Source organism: Cervus elaphus, chromosome 4 (assembly GCF_910594005.1).
Source record: "Cervus elaphus chromosome 4, mCerEla1.1, whole genome shotgun sequence".
Taxonomy (NCBI): domain Eukaryota; kingdom Metazoa; phylum Chordata; class Mammalia; order Artiodactyla; family Cervidae; genus Cervus; species Cervus elaphus.
This window is the reverse complement of record NC_057818.1, coordinates 36,632,597-36,650,981: the sequence shown is the minus strand read 5'-3', so window position 1 is coordinate 36,650,981 and position 18,385 is coordinate 36,632,597. Positions and strand designations below refer to the sequence as shown.

Here is an 18,385-nt window from a genome sequence, read left to right as displayed (position 1 = left end):
GGTCAGAGGCCTCTCTGAAGAAAGGCCTTTGGTTTAGACCCAAGTTTCTCAAAGAGGGCACTATTAGCTTGGGTGGAACTATTCCCGAGCACTCAAGTCCTCATCACCCAATGCCAATAGTGTCCCCCAACCCCACGCATCATTGGGACGTTCAAAAACAACCCCACGTTTCTAGCCCGCCTGCCCTCAGGCTTGCTGGCCTATCTCAGCACTGACCTCAAGCCACTTTCAGTTCACAGGCTCTGCACAGTCACTGGGCCCCTCTTAGCTGAAAGGCCAGAGGGAGAATTCACCCCGTTCCCACTCAGCAGTGGCAGACAGAGAGAGTTTTGCATGCTGGATGTCTGGTCCACCGAGTGGAGAGGCCAATGTGGGGCATTTCACCAGAATATCCCTCCTGCCTTCCTGTTCTCAGGCTGGAGAGCTGACTGGTCAGCTGATGATGGTGCTGGTGGCGGCAGTGGGGACTCAACTGACACTATGTGCCAAGCCCAACTCTGATCTTCACCTCAACTTTAAGAGAAAGGTTCTGTTACTCCTCATTTTACAAATACAGACACTGAAGCTTAGGGAGGTCAAGTAAGCAGCCCCAGTTCACATGAGTGTAGAGTTGGGATTAACTCCTCTGACAATAGAACACAGACAGACAGAACGACTAAGTCAAAACCAAGAACCAGTGGTAGTGTCAGGTATTGGCACCACTGGGCTTTGAGGTAACGCTCACTCTTGGCAGAGCCGGATTGTGCCTGTTGGTGAAGACGGCCACTGGCATGGACTGAGCCCTGATGCACCAGAAGAAGCGCCTGTCATGTACTTAGTCTTCACAGTGGCTGTGCAGAGCTACATTACTGGCACCATCCCACAGGTGGGGAAAACTGCGGAACGGCGAGGTTCAGTAACTTGCCCACAAGTACAAGCTGGTAAACGGAGGGGCTGGATCTTTACCCAAGGTATTCTGACTTCAGAGGCTATGCTCTGTAAACCAAACAGTCAGGGAGGGGAAAACGGCTTCCAGGCCACAAGGAGGTGATAGGAGACCAACTTGGGTTTCCTCAAGGAAAGGTGCTAGGTATATACCCCCAAATCAGAGGAATCATAAAAACGGGACAATGTGTGTGTCTGAGGCAGGTCTCCTCAGTCCTTTCTGGACCGGCTCAGCGGCAGCAGCAGAGGACACCAGGCATTTGGTTACTTCAGGGAAGAACCTGAATGTACTGGTCCCCCATCCCCCTCCTGGGGGACCCTAGCCCCAAGAGGAAGAGGGAGGCATTTCAAACCAGGGTGAGCTTCTCCGGGGGCCTTATTGGCACTTGGGCCTGGATGCGCTGTTCTCACGCACCTGAGTCCTTGCCCACTTGATGCCAGTAAGTCCCCTCTTCAGTCCTGTGACAAAACTGAAAAACCACTGAAGGCTGAGGAGCATTATGGAGTGGGAAAGAGAAAGGACAGGAAGATGGCTGGGAGCAGGGGCGTGAGGGCCAGGGACCCTGTCTTCAACTTCTGTTCCACTGCTTACCCACACTGTGCCTTTGGACATGTCATTTAACCTTTCTGAGCCTTATTCTCATCTGTAAATAGGGATAAAAATACTGACAACAGAGGATGGCAGAAATTTAAAATAAGAAAAAGTATAAAAAGCTGCTTGCACATTGCCAGGGGTGGATAAATGGTAGACAGCAGAGGATCCTGGTAGAGCAGACTGCCTGCATCCCAATCCTGGGGCCATTATTTTCTAGTCATAATGCCCCTGGCAGGATATTTAAGCTTCTGTAAGCCTTGGTTTCCCTATCTGTCCAATGGGTGCACATACATGTATATGTATGATTAACAGTACCTGCTTTACAGGGTTGTTGTGAGGATTCAGTAGCTGAATCTATGTGAAGTGTCTGAAGTGCACATAGCACATAGCAAGCATGCTCAGGAATGTTAGTTGTTATTACTATGCTGGGTTCCCAACTCTCTCATTATGTCACAGTGAGAAAGGCATGTCCCAGCTCTCTCTGGGCCTCAGTGCTTCCAACTGTACAGGAAGGTGATTGGGGTAGAATGGTCTTTAAGGATTCCTGTGGATTCCCAAAGGTTTAGACTAAGTTAATAAGCAGCATTTGACTGTCATCGCTTTTGGTTTTTTTGGACTGTGCGGCTTGCAGGATCTTGTTCCCTGACCAGGCATCAAACCCATGCCCCCTGCAGTGGAAGCCAGGAGTTCCAACCACTGGACTGCCAGGGAATTCCCCTGACTGACATTCTTGAGGAGACCGGTAACTTGTGACCCACAAGACGTTGGAGCAGGAAGGTAGATGCTGGATCTGGGTAGGGAAAAGACACCCGTCTGCCACCACCACTCAGTTACCTTTCTCGTTGACTTCCGCTGTCCAATAGACGTCCGAGTCGTGTGCGAGTTGGGCCTGGAAAGGGGCAGTGTGGGGGGACAAGTCCTTGTCTGTGATGTTTAGCACCTGGGGCACAGGGCTTTGGTTGCAGATGGTGATCTGACGGGGCTCGGGGACCGGACCATGGTCATTGATGTCCATCAGTGTTAGCAGGAGGGTTCCTGTGCCAGTGGCGGGAGGGCTCCCTGTTCAAATCACACATATGATCCCTTTTCAGCATCTGCCTTTGGCTCGGTTGATGAATCTATATTAAGCTCCCCCAGGACTTACCCAATAAACCTCAGAAGGGTCCTGTTTACTGTCCAACTGTAACCTTTCAAGAGTTTCCCTGCCCTCACTTCATTATAGATCAAACTAGTGACGGCAAATGCATGGCAAACATGCCATCATTCTTATTTTGTGTCCACAGCAGACATTATTAACTGATCACAGCACAGCCACTTCATCCAGACAGCCACTACCAATCTATCACCATGAGAAAAAGATTGGCCACCTCAGGGCTGATGCTGTGTTTGCTGACCAGCTTCAGGGAAGTTTCGCTTCCCAGCCCTGCAGTAACCTCTCACCTGACTCCAGGTCTTGGTTCAGTATGTGTCAAATAGAGATGTCATTACATCATTACCCCCAACCCTGTCGTGGCGTGACATCACTCAGCAATCGTTAACACTTGTAAGGCAGCCTCTTTCAGTCAATCACAAGGGGAAACCAAGAGGCCAACTCAGGGCTCAGTGAAGCACAAACAGGCTGAGAGGTATCTTTAGGATAACTCCTAACTCCTGGGTCTTAGGGAAACTGGAACCAGCCAACCCTAGGACCAAGCACTCTAAGTCTCCTCCGAGAGACCACTTTGACCTCCCAGATAGGATTGCTGACACCCCTTCCCCACATCACACTCAGCCTGCAGAGGGGGTGTGCTGTGTCCTGGGCTCCAGAGGGGCCCACACAGAGGGGCTGAAGGGAGCTCTCACCATCATCTGTGGCCAACACCATGACTTCGTAGATGTTGTTCCTCACAAACTGCTCATCCTCACGGTCCAAGACCCCCGCGGCAGTGACCTGTCCACTGTCTGGGTCCATCGCTAGCCACCCTGCCGGGTCTCTCAGGATGTGGTAACTGGAGCAGAAAAGTTGCAAAGAATCACACCCAGGATACTTCAGAGTTCCAATTTTAGTATATGTGCTGCTGAAGCGAGCACTACCTCAGAGTTCTAGTGTCATCATTCAAAGTCTCCTCATGTCAACTGGCAGAGGGTTTCATGGGACTTGGGGATCCTAGGCAGGATCATGTGGAAAATACATCTCACCCCCAGTTGGGCTCCTGAGCAGAAGGTGGGAGGGGGCCAGCAGGGACATGTGAGAGGGAGTGGGGAACACCTGTCCCCTGGACTTAACCTCCTCTGTCTGGACGGTAGGAAGGGAAGGCCCTGTGCAGGGGTGGTAGTCAAAATATTTAACAGTCTTTATGGCAATTAGAACAAATACTGCTGCATATAATAAACAACCCATCCAACGTACCCATGTCTTTGGGTGAACTCGAGCCAAGCCCTTGCATACCTGATCTTCTGACTCCCCTTGTCTGGGTCCCGTGCGGTGTAGGCACAAACAGGCTCCCCAATGGAGATGCCCTCCTGGACTTCGATGACTTTGGAGGGTGGGACAAACACAGGTGGCTCATTCACATCCTCCACATGGACCACTACGGTGGCTGTGGAGGTCGGGAGTTTTACCACAAAGGGAACCTCGTTAATCACTTCAACGTAGAGGGTGTGCTGGGTTTTGGCCTCAAAATCCAAGCCCTGGGAGAGAACAGGAAGGAGGACCAGAGTCGTCATTTCGTGAGGAGGCCCCATGCCATGCTGTGATGTCTGGAAGAGAGGGCCCACCACGAGGGGCTGGGGCTCCCATCAGCAGCAATGCTGCCCCTGGCTGCCCCATAGAGCCTCCTGGTTTCCTCCTGAATTTCTGGAGTGGATACCCAGGGGGGCCTCTCAGACCATCACCCCAAAGGCAACTAGACTAGTAAGCCCGAAGCCTAGAACTGGTTCCCAATGGGGTGACGACGCTCCATAGTGGGTGTTGTCGGAACTTGGAGGGGGCATTTCTAGGTGTCCTAATGACAGGGAATGCCCCTGGTGGGGGCAGGGACACAAAGAACTATCCCATGTCCCACGGGACTTGCCAACATCTAGGCGTGAAGCTCTGTTTATATTTACAGTCTAGAATGTGTTTTCCATATAAATCAAGTTTTTGGTGTGGTTTTAATTTATACTAAATTTCCTAGGAATGCAACTTCTGAGGGGAGCTCATAATTTGTTCAGGCCTTTCGTCAAGTTGTTTATTTGAGGTTCTGGAAAAACATCAATACCACTTGTGGTATGACTCACTATAGCGACATACAGTATCTACTACACTTGGATGATTCCACAAACAGATGCAAGAAACTGACCGCTTCATCATGTTTCCTAGTGTAGTTGTGCCCAAAGGTTTACACAGGGAAGCATTTTATTATCAGTAAATTTTCCTGAAAATTCTCCTTTATTTTAATTAGGGCATTCCATTTTTCTAGAAGTTACATAAGTTAGAGAAGTTATATTAAAAACAAAATTCATTTTACAATGTGAAAGGGGCATTACAAAACTTTGGTTACAAGGAGGGGACAGCTTTTAAAGTATTGTGGCTCAGATAGTAAAGTGTCTGCCTGCACTGCCGGAGACCCGGGTTCGATTCCTGGGTCCGGAAAATCCCCTGGAGAAGGAAATGGCAACCCAGTCCAGTACTCTTGCCTGGAAAATTCAATGGACGGAGGAGCCTGGTAGACTACAGTTCACAGGGTCACAAAGAGTTGGACACGACTGAGCGACTCACTTTCATTTTCTTTCTCAAACTGGGCCATTCTTTATAATAAACCAACAGGTAAAAGACATCAAGATTAGTCCGATTTTCTTGAAGCATCAATTTTACTCAAGATTTTTCAAGAGGCAAGGGTATGCCTAGATGTAATTTAAAACAGTTAAAGTAATTTAAAACATTTGAAGTAAAACATTTTACTATCCAAACACCAAGATGTGAACTATGGATTGAAGGCAAAATAGCAAGGATTCCAATAAAACAGACCCTCTGTGTAAGACCAATTAGGAGCAGCCACTAGATATACTGGGAGGAGGGGCCCCACTGACTGGCCTCAATTAGATCAGTGACTCTGTTTTATGCATCTGTTTTATGAACTGAGTCCCTGGAGAAGATTTAAACAAAGGAATTCCCCCACATAAGAGGGATGGGAGAGTGCTGCAAGCCACGGGCCTGGTACACTCCCTGGTGAGTGGTCCCAGGTATGTGTTCCGGGCAGACGTACCCCTAGTCCTGGAGACTGGAGACTGGAGACCTCCCTGCCCCAGGTGTGGCCCCTGTGCAAAGCCCAAACTGACTCACCTTCTTCGTTGTCAGGATACCCTGGTTGCTCTCAGGGTCAGTAGTGATGGTAAAATGGTCCCCATTGTCACCTCCCACGATGCGGTAGGTGGCACGCCATGCCGGTGAGTTAGGGGCATCCAGATCAGTCACTGTCAGCCTCTGCACCTCGTGGCTCACTGCGTTCTCGGGCACGCGGGCCTCGTACTGTCAGCATGGAAAACACAGCCCTGTCTGAGGGGAGAGGCTGACTCCTCCGAGAGGCGGCTCTCCTCTCTTCACCGGCTGAGTCCTCCACCCGACTCCAGGGGAGCCCCAAGCCGCTGACCCTTTCCGGGACATGCACAGATGCAGAATGCCCCAGGAGTCAACTTCACAGCTTGCTAGGACAGACACATCGCAGTGACCCTGGGCCTGTTTTCCCTACATCCCACGGCCTGATGCTCCCAGAATCTCAGCCATCCGGGTGCCCAAGCCCCCAGGGAGAGTGGTCAGCTGTATCTAGCTGAAATCAGAAAGGCACAAGGAAGATGGCAAGAAGGGCTAGGTGTCTGATTGCTCTGGGGCACTGACCAGGGACTTTCTTGGAAATTCAGAATAGATGGCCGTGATGGGGAAATCAGCTATTCTGAACAAGTTTTCAACAGGCCTGAACAGTATTTAGCAGCCCAAGTTACCTAAAGATGGAAGCGGTGGGTATCATCTTGACTAGCACTGAGTCCTCTGTCACATGAAGTGACAAGCATTTACCGGGGCTAGGTGGGCAGGTGTAGGTGTGAGTCAAGTTAGGAATTTCCATATCAACAAAGATTTTCATATTGAGCACTTAGGTACCAGCGATTATGCTAAGAACTGTACCTGGATTATTTCATTTAAAACTCAGAACAATGCGGCAGGTATTAACATTGTCTCTATTTCACAGACTAGGAAATAGGGCACAGAGAGGTTAGGTGCTTCGCCTCAGGTCACACAGCTTACAAGTGCTGGGGCTGGGACTTGAAGCAATGCAGGTTGATTTTGGAAGTTTCGTCAGAAAGGAGAAACTCAATTCCTCATCATCTGACAAGGAAAGAATGCATGAAGGAAAGGGTGTTACCTTCTGGGGATCAAACACAGGAGCATTGTCGTTGGCATCGAGGATTTCCACTATGGCCATAGCCGTGGTGCTGGAGCCGTCCCCATCCATGTCTGTGGCCTGGATGGTCAGTGTGTACTCAGGGACTCTCTGGGGAGAAAAGGAGGGTGGAAGTGGAAGCCCCTGAGAGCAGGGCACAGCCTTGAGTGTACGTGGAGGGAGGGGAATGTTTCTCCCTTCCAGTGTTCTCCTGATCCCTTGCTCGCCCACTGCAGGAAAGACCAGGAGCCAAGGGTGGAGGGAGAGGGGAACTGTGGATCCAAATGGTTCTCCTGGGCCGGTCAGTCGTGGGGTGCAGCCTGGGCACTGCCTCCTGACTCAGGGCAGATCCAGAAAGGGAGCTCTGAGCAGGAGTTTGACAAAGGTATGAATTAGGGAACTCTAGTACCCATGGATGGAGAAGGAAATGGCAACCCACTCCAGTGTTCTTGCTTGGAGAATCCCAGGGATGGGGGAGCCTGGTGGGCTGCCGTCTATGGGGTCGCACAGAGTTGGACACGACTGAAGCGACTTAGCAGCAGCAGCAGCAGTACCCACGGAGCTAACTGCTTTGTGGTACACATGGGACAAATCTGGGCAATGTGCATGCTAAGTGAGCCATTCCAAGAGGAAATGAGAAAACCTACGGAAACTATCAAATGTCTGTGTTTCACAGCTGCCTCCTCAGCCTTAATGAGATGGCTTGGCAGAGTGCCACCAGCCCAAGGGCGCTGTGGGACATCGATACAGGACCTGGCCACAGCCCTTCCTGGCCGACTCGGGCTCTGGGGCAGGGGCTTCTGCTCTAAGTGTTAGGGCCCGGCCTGGGCAGGCAGCCCCTTCCTGAAGGGCCACTCACCTCCCGGTCCAGGCCACTGGAGATGACGCTGATTGTGCCCGTGCTCCGGTGGACTGTGAACATGAGGTCATGCGGGTCCTTTGGCTCTTGACTGTAGATGGAGTAAGCAACCACCCCGTTGTAGGTATTGATGGCGTCATCCTCATCTGTGGCTGTCACCTGCATCACGGAAGTGCCTGGAGGGGAGAAGGGCTGATGAGTGAGCACCCTGCCCTTCCAGGCCAACTTCAGCCTCACCCACTTCTGGAACCCTGAGAGGTTCCACCCTGCACACCAGTTTGGACCCACCTTCCCCTCTCATCAGAGACTGCTAGTTGCTGCCCACCTCCCATTCTCCCCTTCTTCCTTAGAAACATAATCCTCATAATCACTCTATTCTGGGCACAGGACCACCAGGAACCAAGGCCATTTCCCAGCACTTCTTGCAGCTAGCTGTGGCCAAGAGACTGAATTGTGACGAAATGGGATAAATAGCTTTGGGGGAAGCATTTTTCTGAATTAAGGGGCTTACTCTTCCCACCCGTTCCCTCCTTCCAGAAGTAACGGCTGGAGCTCCAGCAGTAATCATGAGGTGATCTTGGGAACGAAGCCCAAACAGCAGAGCAATGAGATACAACGAGCCTAGGTCTCCTATGCTTTAAAGCACCATTCCAACCTGGCCTGACCACGTCTAGGCTTCTGGAATACAAGGGGGAAGAGGCTCCATCTTGCTGAAGGTAGTTTTTCATTTAAAAATGTCTATTGGCAGTCTCGCCAATTCACATTTCTCTGTAATTCTCTAGAACTTTAAAGGAAGAGGAGGAGTCCTCCCCAAAAGTACCTGTCTGTGAGGTCATTAATGTGTACCTATTTCGCTAGTCTTTTGCCCCGATTAATTTTCTCTCTTTTCTTTTTTTGAGCTGCACCACGTGCCATGCAGGATCTTACTTCCCCAACCAGGGACTGAACTCACACCCCCTGTACTGAAAGCATAGAGCTTTAACTGCTGGACCATCAGGAAAGTACCTGCTCTAGGATCAATCCTATTCAGGGATTTTGGGATGGAGTGGGGGAATATGGATTTTTAAGAGGATCCCAGGTGATCTGATGTACAGCCCAGGACATCGCATGTGAAGGGTTCTTCCAGCCTTTAAGAGTCTGGCTGACCTCCAGATGGTTCCAGAAGTTGACTCAAGGCCAGATCTGGGCCCAGGAGACCTCTATAGCTCCTCACCTCCCCCGTCTCCTTACCGGGTAGCACCCCTTCCAAGACGCTCCCTCTGAAGACATCCTGGGTGAACATGGGCTTGTGGTCATTCTGGTCTGTCACAATGATGGAGATGTTCATGGGATCTTCCACAGAGGCGCCGTTCTCCGACACAGCATGGCCAAAGAGCTGTGGGTGCACAGGTCTGTGGTCAGTCCGGCACTCCCCTCCCCAACAGCTCTGGGGTCCTGCTGGATGCCAAAGGTTACTTGCCTCATACTTGGCAATCTTCTCCCGGTCCAGTGGCTTATTCAGCAACAACCAGCCTGTTTCCTTCTCTATGGCGAAGACACCCTCTGGTGGGCTGTCTGCCCCAGGCCCTGTGATGCTGTAGAAAATCTTGGTGCCTCTGTCCTTATTAGATTTGAGCTGGAAGCAAAAGAAAATGGCAGCTGACAAAATGATAACGATCTCACAACTGTAGCAAAGAACCCTCCATGGAGAGGGGTGGAGAGGCAATGCCTGATCAGAAATTGCTCCCATCACAGAGGCTTTCCTTCTGGAGGCCCCAGGGCTCAGCAGCAAGAAACCTCATACTCAGGCCTTTGAATGAGGGTCCCTGCAGCCACCAAGACTCCCGGGGGGAAGGCACAGCCATACCTGATTCAGCCTCTGGGGGAAGGGACCCTTGCCATTCTCAGGCACAGATATTGGTGGGACCACCCATTCTCTCTTGCGCCTTCGTAAGACAGGTGCGGGTGGAGAGGTCTTCGGTGCTTTCCTTTCCTGCAGGGAGAGAAGATGCCTTAACCCAGGTGTGCAAACACACCTGGAACACACCTATCATCCTCTCACCTACAGGGGCTCAGGGTGAGGAGACCAGAGGCCTAGATGGGTGTATTGCAATAGAAAACTTGGAAATAATCTAAGTGTTCACTTACAGAGAAGGCCCAATTAAATACACTGTAATATATCCATCTAGTGGAAACTGTATACAGCTTGAAAAATGAGGATGAGGAAGGTCTCTCTGTGCTGATATGGAAAGATCTTTGATATACACTTAAATGAAAAAGAACACAGTACAGAACAGATTAATATATTAACAGTTTAGTATTCTATTTAACAAACATTTATATAGGGCTTCATATGTACTAGGCATTGTTCCATCTTTTGTGTAAAAGAGTAGAGAAATAAGGCATATATTCATATCTCCCTTTACACAGAGTTTGGGGGATACTAGGGAAACCAATAATGGTGGTTATCGGTGAGAAGGTGAGAGGCCTTGTACTAATTTTTTTTTTTGCTTATTTATTTTATAAAATATTAAAAAATTCAATTTTATATTGGATTATAATTGATTTACAATGTTCAGTTGTACCGATGTACTTTTTTAGTTTATTCTTTTATTGAAGTGCAGTTGAATCACAATGCTGTCTTAATTATCGCTCTACAGCAAAGTGACTTCATTGTACACACACATACTGATGTATTTTAGTGCAAAGAGAACGTGAAGCCATGGAAGTGTTATGTTATTTTTTTCACAAAAGAGGGAAAAGCCTGTTTTATACCTACATATATAATATACATAAATATATTTAATATATAGAACAAATACATAAATCAATTCTAGAAGGAAAGAAACTGATAACGGTAACCGTGTATTCTGTTAGAGGGGTGGAGAAGGCATTAGGCAGGTGAGGAGAAACAAGGGGAGGTTATGTGTTCTATAACTTCAATATTTAAAATTTTGGAACCATGTGGATATATTAGCCGTTCAAAGAATTAAAACAAAGAAAGAAATGTGGCCCAGAGCTTCAGGTCCATCTTCCCATAGGGTCATGGGATTGACAGTCCCATGTTGGGATCGCCTTCACTTGTGGTTTACCCTCAGGATGTGAGAAAGACAAAAAGGAAGATGGGACAGAGAATTCCAGGGAGGAAGGGCAGGCCCCGCTCTGGCGCCCCCTACTGGGCAGCAACCAGCACTGCCCTGCTCAGATGGTTGCCCACGCCCACAGCTATGGGCAACTGATGGCTAACCCTGCGTGCTCTGCAAGGGTAATGTGGCTCCCGACAGCCACGGCAACCTCGGACTCCTGGCCAGCAGCAAGCTGGGCGCACACGGAGAATGTCTTTCTTCTGTCCTGCAGGTGCACACGGCATTTTACCTGGACTGTTTCATCGTTCAGAACAATGACGTCATCGTCAGTCAGCAGGACCGACTCTCGCCCAGGGCAGTCTGTAAAGACCACTGTGGGGAAGGGAGGAAGAGAATATTAGGAAGGAGGCGGCTTCTGGAAGCTACCCCATGGGAACCAAGCCCTGACTGGATCAAGGGCTGTTCCAGGCCACTGCAGAAGGAGACTTGACTTACTTCATCTGACCAGCTGTGTGACCAAAAATGAGTTTCAGATGGGCTCCCAAGTTTGGTTTTGAGAAGGAGGACCACTTCAAGGTTTGTGGGACAAAGAACCAAGACCACAGATATTTATCAACATGAGGCCCATGGAGTCTCACGAGACCCAGGGCTGACCCAAGGTCACAGCCGGAGGCAGAAGAGTTGACGCATTTCTGAAGGCTACATGTCTCCCCACATGCCATAGGTATCCTGCTATGCAGTCACCCACACAGATCATCCTGATAACCTTTGGCTGTTTCAACCTGTCATGTTCTTTCTGAATTATCCCTGCTTGGCCACCCTTTACATAAGTAGTCTGAGTTAATAACTACCATTCGCTAAGGCGGAGACTGGGTCCATTTCATCTTTACAACTATGCTACCAAGGTAGGTATTAGCCCCTTTTCAAAGAAGAGACAACTGAGGTTCAGAAGCCTGACCCCAAGGCATATACTAGAGAGTATTCACAACCAGTATTCTTACCCACCCTTCCCTGTGGCCAAGCGTGTAATTAGGAAACCTGCTGGGGGGCACCTCTGGGCCTGTCGGCACCATGCTCTGACTCAGGGGTTCCCTTATGTTGGCCTAGGTCAGTTTCCTAGACTGCAGCACTACCAGGCCCACAGGCAGAGTACTGTGCCATGAAAAGGTCAGGGTGAGGTCTCCCAAGTGTCCTTTTTTGAAAAATTGTCCTTTAGTTTCAGATGATGATGATAATTGTTTTAAAAACCCTTCCCTAAAGAAAGGTTAATAGATGAGAGACTGTAAACTATAAAAGTGATGTGAACATCATGAAGTATTCAAAGCAATATATAAGAATATAACATAAAAAATAGAATTCCAAATAATATTCTGCTATATAATGAATTCCTAATCTCAAGAACAACAAAAAATACACAACCCAGCCTATAAAGAAAAAGACCAAGGTGAAAAGACATTTCTTCAAATAAGGTATACAATTGGCCAGTAAGCATATGAAAAGATGCTCAATACCACTATCATTTGGGAAATACAAGAGCTTCCCTCATAACTCAGTTGGTAAAGAATCCACCTGCAATGCAGGAGACCCTGGTTCAATTCCTGGGTCGCGAAGATCTGCTGGAGAAGGGATAAGCTACCCACTCCAGTATTTTTGGGCTTCCCTTGTGCCTTGGCTGGTAAAGAATCTGTTGCAATGCAGGAGACCTGGGTTTGATCCCTGGGTTGGGAAGATCTCCTGGAGAATGGAAAGGCTATCCACTCCAGTAATCAAAATCACAGTGAGATATCACTTCATACCTACTAGGGAGGCAAAAAAAAAAGTAAATAAGATATAAAGACAGACGAAGTCTTCTGCATTGGAAATGTGAAATGGTGCAGCCACTGTGAAAAAGTTTGGTGGCTCAAAAAGTAAACATAAAATTACCATATGATCCAACAATTCTACTTCTTGGTTTACACCCTAAAGAGCTGAGAGTAGGAACTCAAACAGACACTTATATATGTATTTTCATAGTATCCCTATTCACTTCCTTGGTGGCTCAGAGGGTAAAGAGTTTGCTTGCAATGCAGGAGACCTGGGTTCGATCCCTGGGTCAGGAAGATCCCCTGGAGAAGGAAATGGCAACCCATTCCAGTATTCTTGCCTGGAGAATCCCATGGACGGAGGAGCCTGCTAGGCTACAGTCCACGGGGTCACAAAGAATTGGACACGACTGAATGACCTCACTTTCTTTCATTTTCTATTCACAATAGACAAAAGATGGAAGCAACACAAGTGTCCATGAAGATCTAATAAACAAACACAATGTGGTCTAAACATACAATGAATATACACACATACATGTATAAACATACATTCTTTATAAGGAATGAAGTTCTGACACATGCTATAACTTGGATGAATCTTGAAAACATTATGCTAAGTAAAATGTCACGCAAGTGCGTGCATGCTCAGTCGTGTCTGACTCAGCGACCTCATGGACTGTAGCCTGCCAGGCTCCTCTGTCCATGGGATTCTCCAGGAGACAATACTGGAGTGGGTTACCATATCCTACTACAAGGGAACTTCCTGACCTAGGGATCGAACCTGAGCCTCCTACATCTCCTGGACTGGCAGTCGGATTCTTTACCACTGTACCACCTGCCAGGCACAAAAGTGACTGCACTTATATGAGGTACCTAGAATCCTCAAATTAACAGTAAGTAGAACAGAAGTTACATGGGGCTGGCGGGGAGAATGCATAGTTATTGTTTAATGAGTATTGGAAAAAAAAAAAGAAAAAAATGAGTATTGGAGTTTCTGTTTGGGATGATGACAAAGTTCTGGAGATGGACTATGGTGGGGGTGATAGTTGCACAACAATTTAAATGTACTTAATGCCACTGAAATGCTTACTTTAAAAGAGTCAAAATGGTCAATTTTATGTTATGCACATTTTTACCTCAATAAAAAAGAAAAGAAGCAATCTGAAGTAGGAGTGCAAGATGGGATAGTCACTTTGGAAAACAGTTGGGCAGCATTTACTGAAACTAAATATACATGCTCCCCAAGACCCAGTAATTTTACTTTGAGGTATGGACCCAACAAAGATCCACTCACTCAAAGACAAGTATAATAATATTGAGAGCAGCTTTATTTGTCATAGCTAAAGACTGGAAACAGCTTCAATGTCCATCAAGGTGGAATGAATAGAAATGTGGTGGAATATTCACATAATGAAATAAATCAATTACAAGGACATACAACAACATGAATGAATCTCACAAACATGGTTAAGTGATAGAAGTCAGATACAGAAGGACACATGTACGATTCCATCAACATGAAGTTCAAAAACAGGTAAAACTGGGTGAAAGAACTTAAAAGACATTGGCCATCTTTCGGGGAGAGGAGTTGTAAATGGAAGGGGGAGGAAAATGGTCTTAAAAGCATATAAACCTGCCTTCAGTGCCCCAGAGCCCCAGAGCTCATACACAAGGCAGGCTCCTTCATGGGAAAGCTGGAATGTACCCGTGAGAAAGAGAAGATTGCTTAGAAACCAGCTCTGCCTCCTTGACAACATCCCCACTGAGGAGTCCTGGGCTGTGACAACATGCTCGGCTAGCGAGAGGAGGGGAAAAAGAGATCTAGGCCTGAGTCAGCTCCAAAGGGCCCCAAGCACAGGGAGATCCCCATGGGGACCCTGCCAAATTTATTTATTTGACTGTAGAGTCTAAGTTGTGGCATGTGGGATCTTCCATGTGGCGTGCAGGATCCTCAGTTGCAGCATGCAAACTTTTACTTGTGGCATGCAGGATCTAGTTCCCGGACCATGGATCGAATCCAGGGCCCCCTGCATTGGGAGTTTGAAGTCTTAGCCACTGGACCACCAGGGAAGTCCCTATAGTAAGAGTTTTTAAATTATCTACAGAAGTTCTTATGCTATGAAGATATAGTATGCAGAATGTAAAACTGCATATATAGTATAGGTAACTCTGCACAGGAAAGAAAAAAAAAAAAAAAAACACTGGAAAGAAATGAAGCTTTCCAATGGCTGAAGTTACCAGCAACTTATTTTCTTATTTTTCTCTAGGTCCAATTTTTCTCTTAACATGAATTGTGTCCCCACCCCCTCAAATTCATATGTTGAAGTCCTAACCCCCAGTACCGCAGAATGTGACCATATTTGGAGAAAGGGCCTTTGAAGAGATGATTAGATTAAAATGAGGTCATGAAGGTGGGCCCTCATCCAGCATGATGAGTGTCCTTTAAGAAGAGGAGGAAATTTGGAAACAAGACAGTTACAGACAGAAGACTATGTATAGACACACGGAGAAGCCCGCCATCTACAAGCTAAGGAGAGATTCCTCAAAACAAACCACCCCTGCTGACCCGTGCTGATACTGGACTTCAAGCCTCTTGAGTAGTGAGAAAATAAATCTCTATGTTTAAGTTCCTCAGTCTTTGTTTCTTTGTTACGGCAGCCCTAGCTGCCTAGAATATGACAGGCATCCATCGAGAGTCAGGAATCCCCCCCGTCATGAATTACTATTATTTACAGCTAACATGTTTATACTTTCTCACTTAATCTTCACCAAGCACCCTATGAAGTAGATTTTAGCTCCCATTTTCTAAATTGGGAAGATGAGAGGTTAAGCGAATTCACTAAAGTTACATGGCTAGGAAATGGAAGAGCTACAAGTGGTACCTAGACCTGTCCAGATGGAGTTATTTATTTTTTAACCACTATGGTTATATTGGGGCTTTCCTGATAGCTCAGATGGTAAAGCGTCTGCCTACAATGCAGGAGACCCGGGTTTGATCCCGGGGTCGGGAAGATCCGCTGGAGAAGGAAATGGCAACCCACTTCAGTATTCTTGTCTGGAGAATTCCATGGACCGAGGAGATCCCAGTCCACGGGGTCTCAAAGAGTCGGACACGACTGAGCGACTTCACTCTATGGTTATGTTATCCTTCTGATACACCTGAGAGTATGTTTTCTTATCTCCTCCCCAGCCCCCATTACCTGTTGTCCTTCTCCATCTATTGAAATAGCAAAGATTGATTTTAAGATGCCCAGTGGGGCAATGTGATATTTGGAGAAAAGTACTAGATTTGGGGATAATAACAGTAACTCTCTTAGAGTTGTGAGGACTAAATGTAAAGAGCTGAAAAATAGGAAAATGCATTATGGCTGGGTCTGCTGTTAATATTATTAATGGAGATGAAGACCCATTCTTGTGTAGGCAGTGACCTTAACTTGCTGGGTGAGCCTGGGAAAGGCACTTGACTTCTCCGGACCCCCAGAATCAATTGTGTGCTAAAGCTTTGAGCCTAAAGCCTACCTTCCTTTGGTTTGAAAGGAGAGAAGTATGCTATTAAAAGATGTATTCAAGAATGGCAGGACCAAACACAGTTTCTCCTTGATGTAAAAAGAAGAAAAGCTTAAAGGGAATACTTCATGTCACTAGGTGATTCAGCATGGCTTAAAGAGGTATTAAGGACACATGCAAAGGTTCCTCAAAACTCCAGTAGCTAGAACCATCAGTGTGTTGATGCAGAACTTGAATTAACTTATTAGGAATTCAGGTTTTCTCATTTGGAAGATGAAAGTTAGACTGACTTCACCATCTCATCTTGAATATCAACTAAGATAAAACCACAGAAAACAAATGTGTAAAGCTCAGAACTTTATATGGACTCTTATACCACCGGAGAAAATGGGAGTTCAGGGGTGAGATGGCGTGCCCAACATCGTACAGCTAGTGAGTGGACTTAGAGAGGTGGGAAGGAGGTTTAAGAGGGAGGGGACATACGTATACCTATGGCTGATCCATGCTGATGCATGGCATAAACCAACACAATATTGTAAAGTAATTACCCTCCAATTAAAAATTAATTTTAAAAATTGATTGGTAAAATTCACCAGTGGGGTAGGTGGTCATACTCTAAAATCAAGTTCTTCAACACAGCATTCATTCAAGAACAAGTTGAGTGTTTCCTAAGTGCCCAACATTCTTCTAAATACTAGGGATGCCTTGGGGAACACAAACATGTATCTCCAAGTACCCTTAAGCTCTTACAGGATACTGCCTCCTGTCCAAAATCACCTTTCCACAGCTATCTACCAAACTAATCAATAATGCATTGATTGTAATAGCTAAAGTCCAGACAACCTAGATGTCCATCAATGAGAGATTAACTGTGTTATGATACCATCTATACAAGAGAACACTATATAGCCATAAAAAAAAATGCTATAAAAGATAAGGAAGCCCCTGTGTGTTGATATGGAAAGATCTCTAAGACATATTGTTAATTGAAAAAAATATGGAACAATATAGTCTATGCTAACATTTGTATTTTAAAATGAATATTTCTGGAAGGTGACCCCAAAAACTGGGTTTATGGGTGGAGAGGTCAGAAGCTGAGAAAGAGTAAACAGACTTTTTACTGTGTACCTCTCCAAATTCTGACTGACATGAATGCATTAGCTATTCAAACACTGATTTAAAAGAAATTAACCATCATTTGTCCTATTCTTAAAACAGCCCTCTTTCCTGGTGGCTCAGCCAGTAAAGAATTTGCATTGCAGGAGACCTGGGTTTGATCCCTGGGTTGGGAAGATCTCCTGGAGAAGGAAATCACAACCAACTCCAGTATTCTTGCCTGGAGAATTCTATGGACAGAGGAGCCTGGCAGGCTACAGTCCATGGGGTTGCAAAGAGTTGGACACAACTGAGCGACTAACACTTTCACTTCCTAAGGGAAGGTCTTCAGTGAGCAGAGGGACTGGCCAGATAAGCCTGTCAGCTTTTTCACTTAGTAAGAGACTCTCAATGAACTCTCCAATCTTCTACCCAGCAGGGAGCTAATGGACTGACACTCCTATTACTCAGATGTCTTAATTCCCCAAACTCTAAAAGCTGCCAGAAACCCAGAAACCCTCTTCCTGCTGCCTACAAAATCAGCCCCCCAGGAGTGTACAGCACACTTCACTACCCTGTTTGCTGGCACAGTCCCATGGTTTTATGGTTCCAAACATTTGCAGCCTTTAATCTGGGCTGTCCATCTGTTCTGAGAGGGGACAGTGCCAACAATCAAGGAGACGTCAATAGTCATGTACTCCAGGTGTGCGTGCCTCCCACTCAGACTGCACATTCCAGCGGCACCAGCGGGCCTGGTCCCATCGCCTCTCACCCACGTTGAGCAGGATGCAGAATACAACCAAGGAGCAGGAGTCAGGCAGGCAGGAACAAGCTTCAAAGACCCACTCTGCCCGAGACACCCAGCTAAGTGTTTTCCTATCCAAGTCCTGAAAAAATAACCCGCAAGGTGGCTATTACCATCCTATTCTGACAGCTCAGGAAACGAGAGACTGCCCTGGGGTTAAAGTGTCTCAGGAAACAGTTTCAGAGAGGAGAGAGAAGTAGATGGGGCCCCGGAACCAGGAAGCGGCAGGACCAGATTTCAAATCTGAGACGCAGAGGAGTAACAAAGAATATAGGATTTGGGGACTTCCCTGGTGGCCCAGTGGTTAAGAATCCGCCTGCCAATGCAGGGTACA

The 18,385-nt window shown here is 47.1% G+C and overlaps 1 protein-coding gene across 1 annotated transcript in view; it reads right to left on the bottom strand.

The window, feature by feature from the left end:
• The window catches only part of CDH3 (cadherin 3), a 43,859-nt gene that overhangs the window by 7,978 nt on the left and 17,496 nt on the right, over window positions 1–18,385 (bottom strand). Inside the window, exons 3-12 of the mRNA XM_043898890.1 lie at window positions 11,129–11,211; window positions 9,621–9,746; window positions 9,234–9,389; window positions 9,005–9,149; window positions 7,775–7,950; window positions 6,898–7,026; window positions 5,823–6,008; window positions 3,948–4,189; window positions 3,362–3,507; window positions 2,354–2,578 (exon numbers count right to left, since the gene is read on the bottom strand). Of these exons, the coding sequence (XP_043754825.1) occupies window positions 2,354–2,578; window positions 3,362–3,507; window positions 3,948–4,189; window positions 5,823–6,008; window positions 6,898–7,026; window positions 7,775–7,950; window positions 9,005–9,149; window positions 9,234–9,389; window positions 9,621–9,746; window positions 11,129–11,211 (1,614 nt within the window). The remainder of the gene's footprint in view (window positions 1–2,353; window positions 2,579–3,361; window positions 3,508–3,947; window positions 4,190–5,822; window positions 6,009–6,897; window positions 7,027–7,774; window positions 7,951–9,004; window positions 9,150–9,233; window positions 9,390–9,620; window positions 9,747–11,128; window positions 11,212–18,385) is intronic.